Source organism: Rhinopithecus bieti, unplaced genomic scaffold (genome assembly GCF_001698545.2).
Source record: "Rhinopithecus bieti isolate Rb0 unplaced genomic scaffold, ASM169854v2 scaffold_14455, whole genome shotgun sequence".
In the NCBI taxonomy this organism is placed as follows: domain Eukaryota; kingdom Metazoa; phylum Chordata; class Mammalia; order Primates; family Cercopithecidae; genus Rhinopithecus; species Rhinopithecus bieti.
The window spans coordinates 1,115,436-1,130,385 of NW_016807905.1; the positions used below are offsets into that span (position 1 = coordinate 1,115,436).

Genomic DNA, 14,950 nt, shown 5'->3' on the forward strand with positions numbered 1-14,950 from the left:
GCCTCCCAAAGTGCTGGGATTACAGGCTTGAGCCACCACGCCCGGCCCCCCTGTGGCTTCTGATCCGCCTTAGTACCCTCGTTTATTCTAAGCTGGCTCAATGATAAAATGAACAATAAATCTGGGAGTTTTTCCTGGAAGAGACAAATACCTAATTCCTCAAAAACTTAGCTATGTGCCAGGTAATTAAAAACTTTTCCTCCAATCCTTCTAATAACCCTGCAAGCAAGGTATTCTTTTATTTTCTTTTCATAGATGAGATAAATGCATTACAACAACAGTTAAACTGACATGCCTAGAAACCAAGCCAGAATTCACACTCCATCACCTGACTGTAAACCCATGCCCTCTCCATCCACCGTGCTGCCTCCACAGTGGAGCTCTGTAATTTGTGGGCAATAAACCAATGATGTACACCCAAGTAGTTCTTTCTGGCCAAGCATGGTCCTAAACTTTAATAAGTCAGAGACGGCATAGGCTCCAAAACTACAAAGGTTATCCTCATCCTCCCCCAAACATGCTCACAGCAAGAAAGCCTGGAGAACTCTTCACCTGCTCAGAAAGCTTCTTCACTTCCTCTAGAATAGAGGCAACAGGCCGACTCCTCTCCCTTCCCCGGGTGAAAGGAACAATGCAGTAGCTACACATGTTGTCACAGCCTCGCATGATTGACCTGGAGAAGAAAGTACCAGAACTTAGTAACAGTAGCAGGGTGTGCTGGTGTGACCCAAAGAGCAGGTCTCAGCTCTAATGGCATTATTCTTTGGCTCTGAATCCTCTTGCCACAGTGCTCACACTGGACCAATCTGAGATCTAAGCACTAAAGTAGACCTTTTTTATCTTTAAAAATTGGTATCTAATCACAGAATACAAACCAAACTATAACCAGTGGGACAGTGGCTAGCCTTGAGGAAGCACAGTGGTGAGAGGCTCGAGTACACACTTACCACACCTGGACTTTCTACTGTTTTTCTGTTTTGTTTTGTTTTGTCTCTGTCCCAACTATTTAACCTTGCTTTAGTGGCAAAAGCAGCCAGAGACAATATGTGAATAAATGGGCATGCTTGTATTCCAATAAAACCTTATTTACAAAAAGAGGTGGTAAGCTATTTGGCAACCTCTGTTATAGAAAATTTAATGCCTTGCCGGGCACGGTGGCTCACGCCTGTAATCCCAGCACTTTGGGAGGGTGAGGCGGGCAGATCATGAGGTCAGGAGATCGAGACCATTCTGGCTAACACGGTGAAACCCCGTCTCTACCAAAAATACAAAAAAAGTCAGCCAGGTGTGGTGGCACGCACCTGTAGTCCCAGCTACTCGGGAGGGCGAGACAGGAGAATCACTTGAAGCCAGGAAGCAGAGGTTGCAGTGAGCCGAGATCGCACCACTGCACTCCAGCTTGGGCAACAGAGCGAGACTCAGTCTCAAAAAAAAAAAAAAGAAAAGAAAAAGAAAATTTAATGCCATGGCCAGGCACAGTGGTTCACCCTTATAATCCCAGGATTTTGGAAGGCTGAGGTGGGAGGATCACCAGAGCTCAGGAGTTTGAGACCAGCCTGGGCAATATAGTGAGACCCTATCTCTGTAAAAATTTTTAAAAAATTAGCCGGGTGTGGTGGTGCACACCTTTAGTCCCAGCAACTCAGGGGACTAAAGCAAGAGCCCAGGAGGTCAAGGCTGCAGTGAGCCCTGATCATGCCACTGCACTCCAGCCTGGGTGACAAGAGTGAGACTGTGGCTCAAAAAAAAAAAAAAGTGTGAAAGAAAGAAGAGGCTTATTCCCCGTCTCTTAGGCAGTGACTCACACAAAGGCAGACGTGGCACTGGGGCTTGTCTGGACTGGCATGACATCAGCATAGGTCTCGTCCAGAGAGAGCAGCACGTTGGCAGCTTGCTGGCCTGACTCAGCAACAGCCAGCAGCCGGGGAAGGTCCCGGTAGGCATCAGGACCAGCCAAAACATCTACCATTTTCTCCCTGTTGAGGATCTCCTCCTTCAACCTCTCAGCCATGCAGCCTGGAAGGGAAAAAGAAACAAACACCTTTCCCCAAATTCACCGGGTGTTCAATGGCTTCTTATTCCACTTTATCTCTAGCTGGGATTAGAGACCAGGGCACAAAAAACAATTGTTAAAATTAGGTGATTGTCTAAGAATTGAGTATCATCCTTCAAATTTAACCAACACTCCCATACCACTGGAGCCTGTAGCTTCCTATATAAGAAAATCACACAAAAGGGTTCCAGAGCAATTCAATTAAATGCCCAGAAAAAAAAAATTAAACCACCGGCCAGGTGCAGTGGCTCACACCTATAATTCCCGCACTTTGGGAGGCCGAGGCAGATGAATCACCTGAAATGGAGAGTTCAAGACCAGCCTGACCAACATAGAGAAACCCCGTCTCTACTAAAAATACAAAATTACCCGGGTGTGGTGGCACATGCCTGTAATCCCAGCTACTCAGGAAGCTGAGGCAGGAGAATCGCTTGAACCCAGGAGGCAGAAGTTGTGGTGAGCCAAGATCTCGCCATTGCACTCCAGCCTGGGCAACAAGAGCAAAACTCCACCTCAAAGGAAAAAAAGGAAATTCATGTTGTTCCTTCAGACTCCAATTCTATCCATAACTCTGTGCTACCATGAGCCGCATTAGACTCTAGGCAGGATATACCACTTTCTGAGCACCTATTACCTCAAGGAACTATGGAAAGCCCTTTCATAAACTTTATCTCATTTAATCCTGTAGCCTCTGTCAGTAAGTACAAGAATTGCATGGGGTATATAAGATTTCTTCAGACACTGGGAAACCAGCCTCTAAAGGAAACACTAGCAAATAAAGTCACATAGAGTCCAAGTTTCAAAACTGACAAAATGCGTAAACTACCAGTTACCTAGAATCCCAATCCTCAGAGGAACCCGGGAGCGGGGCCGCCTTGTCTTCAAGGCTTTAAGCTGATGTAAACGGTTCCAGATGGTCTGCTCAGCCTTCTCCCTACAGAGATCAAAGGAGGCAAAACTGAACCAAAAATAAACCACAGAGGAATCTAAGAGAGTAGGACAGTGGGAAGAAAATAAAAACCACCTTCAACCCTTTAAACCAAGCTTTTCCAACCTACAGTCCACGGGTCGCATACAGCCAGGATGGCTTTGAATGCAGTCCAACACAAATTCATAAACTTTCGTAAATCATTATGAGATTTTTTTTTTTGCGATTTTTTTTTTTTTTTTTTTTAGCTCATCAGCTATTATTAGTGTTAGTGTATCTTATGTGTGGCCCAAGACAATTCTTCTTCTTCCAATGTGGCCCAGGGAAGCCAAAAGATTGGACAGCCCTGCCTTAAATGCGTATCTACCATTTACACTTGGGGAAGGTAGATAGGGGGCCACCTGAAGAAGTAACACTTGCTATGATTTACCTTTCCTAGAATGACACCCTTCCTACACATCTTCAAATCCTGACAAGCCTTTAAGCCAAACTCAGAAACAATCTACTTCACAAGGCCTTCCCCAATTCTCCTCTGTTGGAGTTTGTCCTTCCTTTAACTGCCCTTCAACTTTTTTTTATGATTCCAGATCCTAATGCCCTTCTACTTTAACTAGATTTTTCCCTGTACTTAGCAATGTCCCTTTTTTTTTTTTGGAGATGGAGTCTCACTTTGTCACCAGGCTGGAATGCAATGGTGTAATCTCGGCTCACTGCAACCTCCAACTCCCTGGTTCAAGCAATTATCCTGCCTCAGTCTCCTGAGTAGCTGGGATGACAGGCATGCACCACCAGGCCTGGCTAATTTTTGTGTTTTTAGTAAAGACGGGGTTTCACTATGTTGGCCAGACTGGTCTCAAACTCCTGACCTCATGATTTGCCCACCTTGGCCTCCCAAAGTGCTGGGATTACAGATGTGATCCACCACACCTGGCCAGCAATTTATCTTTTATTTTTCTTTGTAGATACAGGGTCTTACTTTGTTGCCTAGGCTGGTCTTGAATAGTTCCCTGCAGCTTTGAACTCCTGGACTCAAGTGATCCTTCCCACCTTGACCTCTAAGAGTGCTGGGATTATAGGTGTGACACACTGCACCCAGCCTCATTGTTTGATTTTTTTTGAACTAGCATTTTCTGCTAGATGTTGGAGCTATTTGTTCATCTATCTTAGTTCCCAAATCAGACTAAGCTCCTCAAAGCCAGGCCATGGAAGAAGGGTTCATTTCTGAATCACCCAAAGCACATAGCTCAGTGTCAAGCAGCAGAGGTCTACAGAAGAAAAATGTCAGATGAATTAATTGAGGGTATAGCCGGATATGGAAACATTAACACTAGCATGTCTTGAACACAGAACCAAAGTGAGAAAGAAGGTATGTTCACCTCTGATGGATGTCACCCATCTCTATTCAAAACTCTCTCCCTGAGCCTATGACTGCATCCTACCCCAGGCAGCTATATTATAAATACATGCCATTAGTTATAAAACAAAGCTTAGGAAGAGCTGAGTGGCTCAGCACATTCTTGGTTTCCTCATCTATAACAGCACCAAACACACAGCGTTGTTGTGTTCATTAAATTTTTTTTTTTTTTTTTGAGATGGAGTCTCACTCTGTCACCCAGGCTGGAGTGCAGTGGCGCGATCTCGGCTCACTGCAAACTCCGCCTCCCAGGTTCCAGCGATTCTCCTGCCTCAGCCTCCCGAATAGCTGGGACTACAGGTGCCCGCCACCACGTCCAGCTAATTTTTTGTGTTTTTAGTAGAGACGAGGTTTCACCACGTTGGCCAGGATGGTCTCGATCTCCTGACCTCGTGATCCGCCCACCTCGGCCTCCCAAAGTGCTGGGATTACAGGCGTGAGCCACCGCGCCCGGCCCGTGATCATTAAATTTGTTCATGCATTATGTTACTCACTCAGAACCTGACACCACGGTACATGCTCAGCCGATGTCAGCCAGTTGTATAAAGACTATCTCCACTGTGGGAAAACTGCAAGTCCTGCTGCCGCGGGGCCACTGGCTCATCTCCATAGACAGCCAGGCCAGGCACTGTTAGCTGTGGCATTATTACATAAGATACATTCACTCCTAGGAAAAGAACAAATTCGCACCTGATAGAGCACGTGACAAGGAGAATTACATCTGCCTGAATGGAGAGAAAGGAAAACAAGAAAAATTACAATCTTGGAATCTTGGATATTAGCCTTATACAGTTCCTGCCCTACAGCTCTTTATTTTTTTTTTTGCTTTTTTTTTTTTTGAGACAAGAGTCTGGAATGCAGTGGGGCAATCTCCGCTCACTGCAACCTCCACCTCCCAAGCGGTTCAAGCAATTCTCCTTCCTCAGCCTCGGATTACAGGCGCCCACTACCACACCCAGCTGATTTTTGTATTTTTAGTACAGATGGGGTTTTACCATGTTGGCCAGGCTGGTCTCGAACTCCTGACCTCAAGTGATCCACCTGCCTTGGCCTCCCAAAGTGCTAGGATTACAGGTGTGAGCCACTGCACCCAGGCTATTATTTTTCTTTAACTATTTTTTTCCTTTTTTTTTTTTTTTTTCTTTTAAATAGAGAAGAGAGTCTCACTCACTTGCCCAGGCTGAAGAGCAATAGCATAACCATAGCTCACTGCAGCCTCAAACTCCTGTCTTCAAGCAATCCTGCCTTGGCCTCCCAAAGTGCTGGGATCACAGGCATGGTAACCCACACCTGGACATTTTAACCATTTTTAAGTGTACAGTCCTGTGGCATTAAGAACATCTGCAATTTCATAACTATGCATTTTCCATAACTTTTTCATCATCTGCAACTAAAACTCTGTACTCATTAAACAGTAACTCTCCAACTTCCCTCCCCACAGCCAATTCTTAACTTAGCTCCTTGCCTGAAGATGCACATCACCATAAAAGTTTCAAAAATAGCTGGAACAACCCAGTACAACTCAGTCCCATGGTGAACACTTCACCCAAGGGAACTCTCTCTCACCAGGGGGCACCCTGCTCCTGAAACTGCACCTAAGAATGGGCACAAATGCAGAATCTCGCCCAGGTCCAGGAAACAAAGGAAATAGGAAATGCATGTACCTCTTGGAGGTTACTGGTCCGCAGGTAGCCACTCTTCTGTAAGATGGACCAGGCTATCTCTGTGTCATTCACATTCATCTGGCAGCCATAGGTCTCAAGGTAGACTGCAGTGAGAGGTTGGGGGGAATTCATGGTAGACAGACAAGAAGGGGCCTCGCGTCTCAAAAGGTCTCCTTCCCAAATGCTCTAGAAATATCTGAGGCACCTGGTTATCCACTGAGTCCCCTATTGCCTCAATCCTAAGATAACATAAATTGCCAGATGTACCCCCAAATTAATGATAGACCTTCAGCACAAAAGAAATACCATATTAGGCTGGGCTCAGTGGTTCATGCCTATAATCCCAGTACTTTGGGAGGCTGAGACAGGAGGATTACTTGACCCCAGGAGTTTGAGACCAGCCGGGGCGACATAGGGAGACCCTGTCTCTACAAAAAATTTAAAAATTAGCCAAGTGATACATGCCTGTGGTCCCAGCTACTCATGAAGCTGAGGAAGAACTGCTTGAGCCCAGGAGTCTGAGGCAGCAGTGAGCCATGATCACACCACTGCACTCAGCCTGGGCAACAGAGTGAGACCCTGTCTCAAACAAACATAAAAATATACCACATTATATATCCACACCAATTACAAGGCATGTTATCTTTTAAATGGGGAAAACACGTACCTGAGAATCAAGGAAATATAGTTTTAAAACCAATTAGAAAAGGAAGGACTAGGCCGGGCATGGTGGCTCACGCCTGTAATCCCAGCACTTTGGGAGGCCAAGGCAGGCGGATCACTTGAGGTCAGGAGTTCGAGACCAGCCTGGCCAACATGGTGAAATCCACGTCTCCACTAAAAACACAAAAAATTAGCCAGGTGTGGTGGTGTGCACCTACAATCCCAGCTACTCAGGAGGCTGAGGCAGGAGAATCACTTGAACTCAGGAGGCAGAGGTTGCAGTGAGCTGAGATCGCACCATTGCACTCCAGCCTAGGTAACAGAGCGAGTCTCAAAAAAAAAAAAAAAAAAAATGAAAAGAAAAGAAAAGGAAGGACTAGCTGATAGTGTTTATCAGCCTGAAGGGAAAATAAGTTTAAATCCACATGTTACACTCCTCCTCAAAATAAAGAGGTTTTCCAGCCTCTGGAAGTAGCAGCAGTGGCCAGAGGGTACATAGAGTCACAAAATTAAAATGAGGCCTCTTCTTACAGTAACTTCATCTTAAATGAAAGCAAGGCTATATTATGAAGTAAAACAAATTTTGCACACAGTTGTAAGAATATGAATTTCACATTCTGGCAGCTGTCCCCACCAGCAGGTCTTATTCCCAGACTCCAATAAATTCCAACTAAAAGTTAAGAGCTGAATGATAATAAGCTTTTGCTCAAATGATTCTCCCACCTCAGCCTCCTGAGTAGCTAGGACTACAGGTGCGGGTTACCACACCTGGCTAATTTCTTATTTTTTGTAGAGACAGTGTTTCACCATGTTACCCAGGCTGTTCTTGAACTCCTGGGCTCAAGCAATCCACCCATCTCGGCCTCCCAAGGTGCTGGGATTACAGGCATGAGCCACCGTGCCCGGCCAAGTTTCTTTCTATTAATATTATTGGGTGGAGTCTGATGATTCCCACAGCCTTCCCACACTTTTAACCTTCCAAGCCAGGTCTGTAATAAAAGAATCACACCAGGAATGACAGAAAGGAGCAAGGCAGGAAGCCCAAAGGGATAAGAGAAGTAAAACCAACCTTTTCTCTCCCTTCCAAGAAGTTCATCCATCATGAGATAGGGAGGTGGGTCTTCCACTTCTGAAGACAGCTTCTCCTGAGGAGCTGAGGCACTTTTTAAAAAATGTTGAAAAGTCGGTCCAGTGGCCAGCCTGGAGCTGAAATCCTTCCGAGCTCCATCCTCCTGCCTCTCTGGACTGGGACACGTGGTACTAGAGAGACTGCTGTGTGCCCTGCACATCCTCAGCGACAGCCAAGACACAGAGGCCAATGGCCCCCACCCTAGAGACCTCTGCACTTGGAGGACACACTGTAAAGGGTGCATGGCACTAAACAGCCCACGGTCTACAAAAGAATGACAGACATCACCAGCATTTATTGAACACTATGCACAGGACACTGCTCTGAGCACTTCAAGTGTATACATCCATTTACCCCTCACAAAAGCCCATGATGAAGGTACTCCTAATAATATGACCTTTGTTTTACAGTTGAAAAAATGGAGGCAACTTGCCAAAGACCACACAGAGGAATGCCAGAGATGAGATGCAAACCTAGGAAACAGACACTATTATTGTTCCTATTTCGAAAGACACAGGTTGAGGAACTCACCTAAGCTCCTACAGCCAGTAAGCAGTCAAACAAGAACTCAGGTAAAAATCCGTATGGATGCAAAGCCCGTGCCAATACCCATCTTGCTACACTGCCTCTTAATACTGTGAAAACCACTCACTGTCTGAGGGCATCTTCCTTTGAGTTCCTTCAGAAGGAAAGCATTTAATGTGAGGGCACTGTATGCCTGATCAGTGACTCCTACCCTTTAAGAGTCTTGGCTGGGTGCAGCCGCTCATGCCTCTAATCCCAGGACTTTGGGAGGCCGAGGCAGGAGGATCACTTGAGGTCAGGAGTTCAAGACCAGCCTGGCCAACATGGCAAAACTCCGTTTCTACTAAAAATGCAAAAGTTAGCCAGATGTGGTGGCACATGCCTATAGTCCCAACTACTCAAGAGGCTGAGGTAGGAGAATCGCTTGAACCCAGGAAGCAGAAGTTGCTATGTACTGAGGTCACACTACAGTCTGGACAACAGAGCGAAACTCTGTCTCAAAAAAAAAACAAGTTTCAAACTACTACCTTCAAACTTTCCACCCAGACCCTCTCACACTTGGTTTAGCAAATAACACAACCTTTATAGAGAACAATTTGCCACTTTCCATCAAAATTACAAGTGTGCAAACCATCTGACAAAGCATTTCCACTCATATTTATCCTGCAGATAAATCTATGCACATACAAAATGACCTATGTATAAAGACATTCAGTCTAGGCATGGTAGCTCATGCCTGTAATCCCAGCACTTTGGGACGCTGAGGCTGGTGGATCACTTGAGGCCAGGAGTTCGAGACCAGCCTGGCCAACACAGTGAAGCCTCATCTCTACTAAAAATTCAAAAAATTAGCTGGATGTGGTGGCACACACCTGTATTCTGAGCTACCCAGGAGGCTGAGGCATGAGAATCTCTTGAGCCCAGGAAGAGAAGGTTGCAGTGAGCCAAGATCACGCCACTGCACTCTAGCCTGGACAACAGAGTGAGATTGTCTCAAAAAATAAAAATAAAAGATATTCAATGCAACAGTGTTTCTGATAGCAAAAGAAAGGGAAAGATCTAAATGTCATCAATAAAGGACTAGTTAAGTAAGTTCTGGTACATCCATACAATGGAACAAGATACAACTGTTAGAAACCAAGGCTGGTGGCCAGGTGCAGTGGCTCATGCTTGTAATCCCAGCATTTTGGGAAGCTGAGACAGAAACATCACTTGAGCCAGGAATTTGAAACCAGCCTGGGCAACATAGTGAGACCTCATCTCTATAAAAGTAACAAAAAATAGCCGGGCACAGTGATGCACACCTGTAGTCCCAGCTACTAAGGAGGCTGAAGTGGAAGGATTGTTTGAGCCTGGGAGCTCAATGCTGCAGTGAGCCATAATCGCACCACTGCACTTCAGCTTGGGTGACGGAGTGAGACCCTATCTCAAAAAAAAAAAAAAAAAGTGAGGATGAACCCATACATGACAAAGGCAAGGAAGTAAAATGCTCCATGCTACCTACATTATACTATTGATGAATCTGTGGGGAAAGAGGGTGGGAATATTGAGGTACCTATTTGCAGGTACGTACAGTATCTCTAGAGTGCATAAGAAACAATAGTTGCCTCCCAGGAAGACTTAGGTAACTAAGGTACAGGAGATGAAGCCATACTATTTACTTTTTTTTTTTTTTTGAGACGGAGTCTCGCTCTGTTGCCCAGGCTGGAGTGCAATGGCGCGATCTTGGCTCACTGCAAGCTCCGCCTCCCGGGTTCACGCCATTATCCTGCCTCACCCTCCCCAGTAGCTGGGACTACAGGCGTCTGCCACCTCGCCTGGCTAATTTTTTGTATTTTTAGTAGAGACAGGGTTTCACTGTGGTCTCGATCTCCTGACCCTGTGATCCACCCGCCTCAGCCTCCTAAAGTGCTGGGATTACAGGCGTGAGCCAACACACCCGGCCCTATTTACTTTTTTTTTTTTTTCTTTTTTAATTTTCTGACTAAGGAAGAATTCTTTCTAGGATCACGCAATATATATATACTATTATTTTTTTTTTTTTTTTTTTTTTTTTAGGAGAGACGGTCTCGCTCTGCTTGTGCCCAGGCTGAGTGCAGGTGACGCGGATCTCCAGCTCACTGCAAGCTCCGCCTCGACCGGGTTTAACGCCATTCTCCTGGCCCTCAGCCTCGCCCGACTTACGCTGGGACTATAGGGCGGCCCGCCGACACCTCGCATCGGCCCGGGCATATTTTTCGTAATTTTTTAGTTAAGCAGACAGGGGTTTCACGACAGGTTAGGAGCGCAGGATGGTCTCGATCTCCTGACCCTCATGATCGCCCGTCTCGGGCCTCCCAAAGTGCTGGGATTACAGGCTTGAGCCACCGCGCCCGGCCAGGATCACCATATATTTTAATGGACCCCTGACTATGGCCTACCACACTCCAGCCATGCCACACTTCTTTGTATTAATCTTCACTAGCTTATAGGATTTTACACATGCTGTTCTCTGGCTGGCATATCTTCCCTCTAGTGGCTGTATGACACCTATGATACTTTCAGCTTTCTTCCTCTGGGAAGACTGCTCTGGCCATCACCCCCGAAGTCTAGGTGGGGTCCTTCTCTGGGTTCCCAAAGCTCTCTTCTACCTCTCTATCACAAGACTCATCACACTTTGCTATTATTACTGACACTTCTGCCAGCCCTAGTAAACTGGCAGGTTCCTGCAAGCAGGGAACAAGCATCATTCATTTCTACACCTTCACCATCTCCCATTGTGGTAGCTGCCTCATGGCAGGTGCTAAACATCAGTGGTTCCCAGCCTTTTTGGTACTAGGCATCGGTTTCATGGAAGACAATTTTTCCACAGACAGGGAAGCAGGGGTGTGTTGAAACTGTTCCACCTCAGGCATTTAGATTCTCATAAGAAGCATGTAATCTTGAGCCAGTGCGGTGGCTCACATCTATAATCCCAGTACTTTGGGAGGCCGAGGCAGCAGGATTGCTTGAGCTCAGGAGTTCGAGACCAGCCTGGCCAACATGGCAAGACCCCATCTCTACAACAAATTAAAAAATAAAAACTTAGCCAGGCATTGTGGTGTGTGCCTGTAGCCCCTGCAACTGGAGAAGCCGAGGTAGGAGGACCACTTGAGCCGGGGATGCAGAGGTTGCAGTGAGCCGAGATTGTGCCACCACACTCCAGCCTGGGCAACAGAGAGAAACCCTGTCTCCAAAAAAAAAAAAAAAGGAAATGGAATGCACAACCTAGATCCCTTGCACACACACAGTTCACAATAGGGTTTGTTCCTATGAGAATCTAATGCTGGCCGATCTGACAGGAGGCAGAGCTCAGGCAGTAACACCAGCTTGCTACTCACCTCCTGCTGTGCGGCCTGGCTCCTCACAGGCCACGGACAGGTACCATTCTGCCACCTAGGGTTAGGGGAACCCTGCTATACATGTGTAAAGAGCAGATGTGGCCCATTACCTTTCCAATGAGATCACCTGCCACATCTGCTACTAGCACTTAGGAGCAATGCCAACCCAGTTTCAAGTGTCAGAGAAGAACAGCCTCAAAGTGTGAGCTTTAAAATAGCCCATTTCTACTCCATAATTGCTGTGTGACCTTTGGCAAGACAAATTTCTGTCTCTGAGTCACCAATTCCACTTGTGTAAAATAAGGATAAAAGCAGCACTTACCCCCTCCCCACAAGAAGTGTTATAAGATATTAGAAACCCAACTTGAGATACAGTAAGTGTTCACTAACTGCAATTCACAGCCCACAACCCCCTTCATGGAGAGTATTAGAGCATCCTGGTTAAGAGTATGGACTCTACTAAAAATACAAAAATCAGCCGGGTGTGGTGGCATGCGCCTGTAATCCCAGCTACCCAGGAAGCTGAGGCAGGAGAACAGGAGAATCGCTGGAACTCGGGAGGCAGGGGCTACAGTGAGCCGAGATCGCGTCACTGCACTCCAGCCTGGGCGACAGAGCAAGACTCCTTCTCAAAACAAAACAAAACAAAACAAAAAAAACAGTATAGACCCTAGAGTCTGAATCTGACCCCACTGCTGCCAACCCAGCTAAACCTTAGGCACCTGTCTTAAACTCTGGGAGCCTCTAGATGGGGATAATAGCACCTATCTCCATAAGCTTACTGTGGGATCAAATGCAATAATACAAGCAAAATGCTTTGCATAACACAGTGTAGAAGCCCCTCTGGAGGCTCGAAATTAATTTTGACAGTCGGCAATGAGGCTGGAACAATAGTGTACAACATCCCAAACACTTTATTGGCTGGTTACAATGCGTTAGGCATGGTGCAAAGCATTTTCCGCGAATTATTACCTATAACCCTCACAGCAACCCTGTGAGGCAGGCTGTACTGTCAACCCCACTTCATGGGTGGCGAAGCGAAGCCTTGGAAGAAGTGGAGGTGACCTGTCCAAGGTCACACGGGGTTAGGCTGCGGGGTTAGGGTACGAACCCCGACAGCCTGACGCCAGGCCCCACGCCGTAACCACCGTGCCATCCTTCCTCTTGAACACCGCGCGCTTCCCGGGATCCGCGGCCCCTCCCTGCCCCAGGCGCCACTCAAGAGCAGGTGCGCAGCCCACCCCGGCGGGCGCGCTGCTCACCTCCCGCAGCAGCAACAGTGCCCGGGGTCCCGCAGCCTAAGTTCTGCCGGCAAATCGACTCCACTCACCGGTCCGCCGCTGGGCTGATACACAAACGACTTCCGTTCCGCCGGTACTTCAGGCCGGGTCATTCTAACGGAAGTGCTTCCTTTTTACAGTCCGGGTGGACCCAAAGCTCCGTGGCGGCGCTGAACTTTAGGGCAGCCACTAACCACGGACTTAAGAAGCAATTGAGCGCCTCAAAGTGGGTGAGTGCAAATGAAATGTGCGCTAAATGTCAGATACATCGGATGTGGAAGAAGAAATGTCAAATGGTGTCAAATAGTTCATATATATAATGTTTATATTGATTATGTGCTGCAATAATTGTTGGAACATATTGGGTACATTCCTTGAATTTTTTTTTATTTGTAGCTATGGTGACAGAAATATTTGAATTAACTTCACCTGTTGTTTCTTTTTACTTTTTCAATGTGGCTAGCGGGGGGGGGAAATTGGTGTGGTCATGGCTCACTGCAGCTTCCGTCTCCCATGCTAAAGCAGTCCTCCCACCTCAGCCTCCCAAGTGGCTGGGACTACAGGCAGGCGCCACCACGCCCAGCTAATTTTTTTTTTTTTTTTTTTGAGAGACGGATCTACCCGTGTTGCCCAGGCAGGTCTCAAACTCCTACCTAGGCGCAAGCCATCCTCCCACCTTGGCCTCCCAAAGTGCTGGGATTGTAGGTGTGAGCCACCGTACCGGGTCCTTACTGGGAAATTTTAAGTCACCTAAGAGGTTCACGCTCTATTTCTATTGGAGGGTGCTGCCCTGTAGGTTAATGACTTCCTGATTCACATCTCCAGCTGGACCCTCCCTGCAGTTCCAGAACCATAGCTCAGCTGCCTACTTGACACTTCTTGGGTGTCTGATGACCATCTCTAACTTACACAGAACTCTTCATTTCCACACACGCACCTTCACCAAAAACCTGTACCTGCCTTTCTGGCCCATCTCAGTAAATGGCCCAGCCATCCTTCCAGGTGCACTAGGAAGAACTGAATGGTCATTTTCTTCACCTCCCTGGATCCCCACATTCTACCTGTCAGCAAGCCCTGTCAACTTTAACTACAAAATGTCAAATCTGTCTACTCGGTAGCTACAACTACCCAGGCCACCATTGTCTCATTAGAAACAATCACAGTAGCCTGCTAACAGTCACCTTGTCTCCTGAGAACAGTTTCCCACACATAGCCTAAGGGAATTTGTCTGTTTTTTGTTTTTTTGTTTGTTTGTTTTTTTTTTTGAGACGGAGTCTCGCTCTGTTGCCCAAACTGGAGTGCAGTGGCCGGATCTCAGCTCACTGCAAGCTCCGCCTTTCGGGTTCACGCCATTCTCCTGCCTCAGCCTCCGGAGTAGCTGGGACTATAGGCGCCTGCCACCTCGCCCGGCTAGTTTTTTGTATTTTTTTAGTAGAGACGGGGTTTCACCGTGTTAGCCAGGATGGTCTCGATCTCCTGACCTTGTGATCCGCCCGTCTCGGCCTCCCAAAGTGCTGGGATTACAGGCTTGAGCCACCGCGCCTGGCCGGGAATTTGTCTGTTTTATTAAATCAAATTATATCACTCCTCTCCTGAAAACTCTCCGTGGCAGGCTGGGCATTGTGGCTCATGCCTGTAATCCCAGCACTTTTGGGAGGCCAAGATTGGCAGATTGCTTGAGCCCAGGAGTTCTAGACTAGCCTGAACAACATGATGAAACACCATATCTACAGAAAACACAAAAATTAGCCTGGTGTGGTGGCGGGTGCCTGTGGTCCCAGCTACTCAGAAGGCTGAGGCAGGAAGATTACTTGAGCCAGGGAGGTTGAGGCTTCAGTGAACCATGATCTCAACACTGCACTCCAGCCTGGGTACCAGAATGAGACCATGTCTGGAAAAAGGAAAACACAAAAACGGCCAGGCACAATGGCTCAC

General features: G+C 46.9%; 1 protein-coding gene across 10 annotated transcripts in view; it reads right to left on the reverse strand.

Annotated features, from left to right (window-relative positions):
• The window catches only part of CDK5RAP1 (CDK5RAP1 mitochondrial tRNA methylthiotransferase), a 44,868-nt gene extending 31,479 nt beyond the window's left edge, over positions 1-13,389 (reverse strand). For 2 of the 10 annotated variants that reach the window (XM_017884109.1, XM_017884101.1), the window contains exons 1-7: positions 12,998-13,139; positions 7,792-8,115; positions 6,060-6,163; positions 5,086-5,120; positions 2,887-2,987; positions 1,806-2,016; positions 553-673 (exon numbers count right to left, since the gene is read on the reverse strand). In XM_017884109.1, coding sequence (XP_017739598.1) covers positions 553-673; positions 1,806-2,016; positions 2,887-2,987; positions 5,086-5,120; positions 6,060-6,163; positions 7,792-8,095 — 876 coding nt within the window. In that variant the 5' untranslated portion in view covers positions 8,096-8,115; positions 12,998-13,139. Of the gene's footprint in view, positions 1-552; positions 674-1,805; positions 2,017-2,886; positions 2,988-5,085; positions 5,121-6,059; positions 6,164-7,791; positions 8,116-11,735; positions 11,791-12,707; positions 12,974-12,997 lie in introns of those variants that run through there. The other 8 variants (XM_017884105.1, XM_017884107.1, XM_017884100.1 and 5 more) reach the window with 8 other exon arrangements.
• Positions 13,390-14,950: the final 1,561 nt, after the last annotated feature.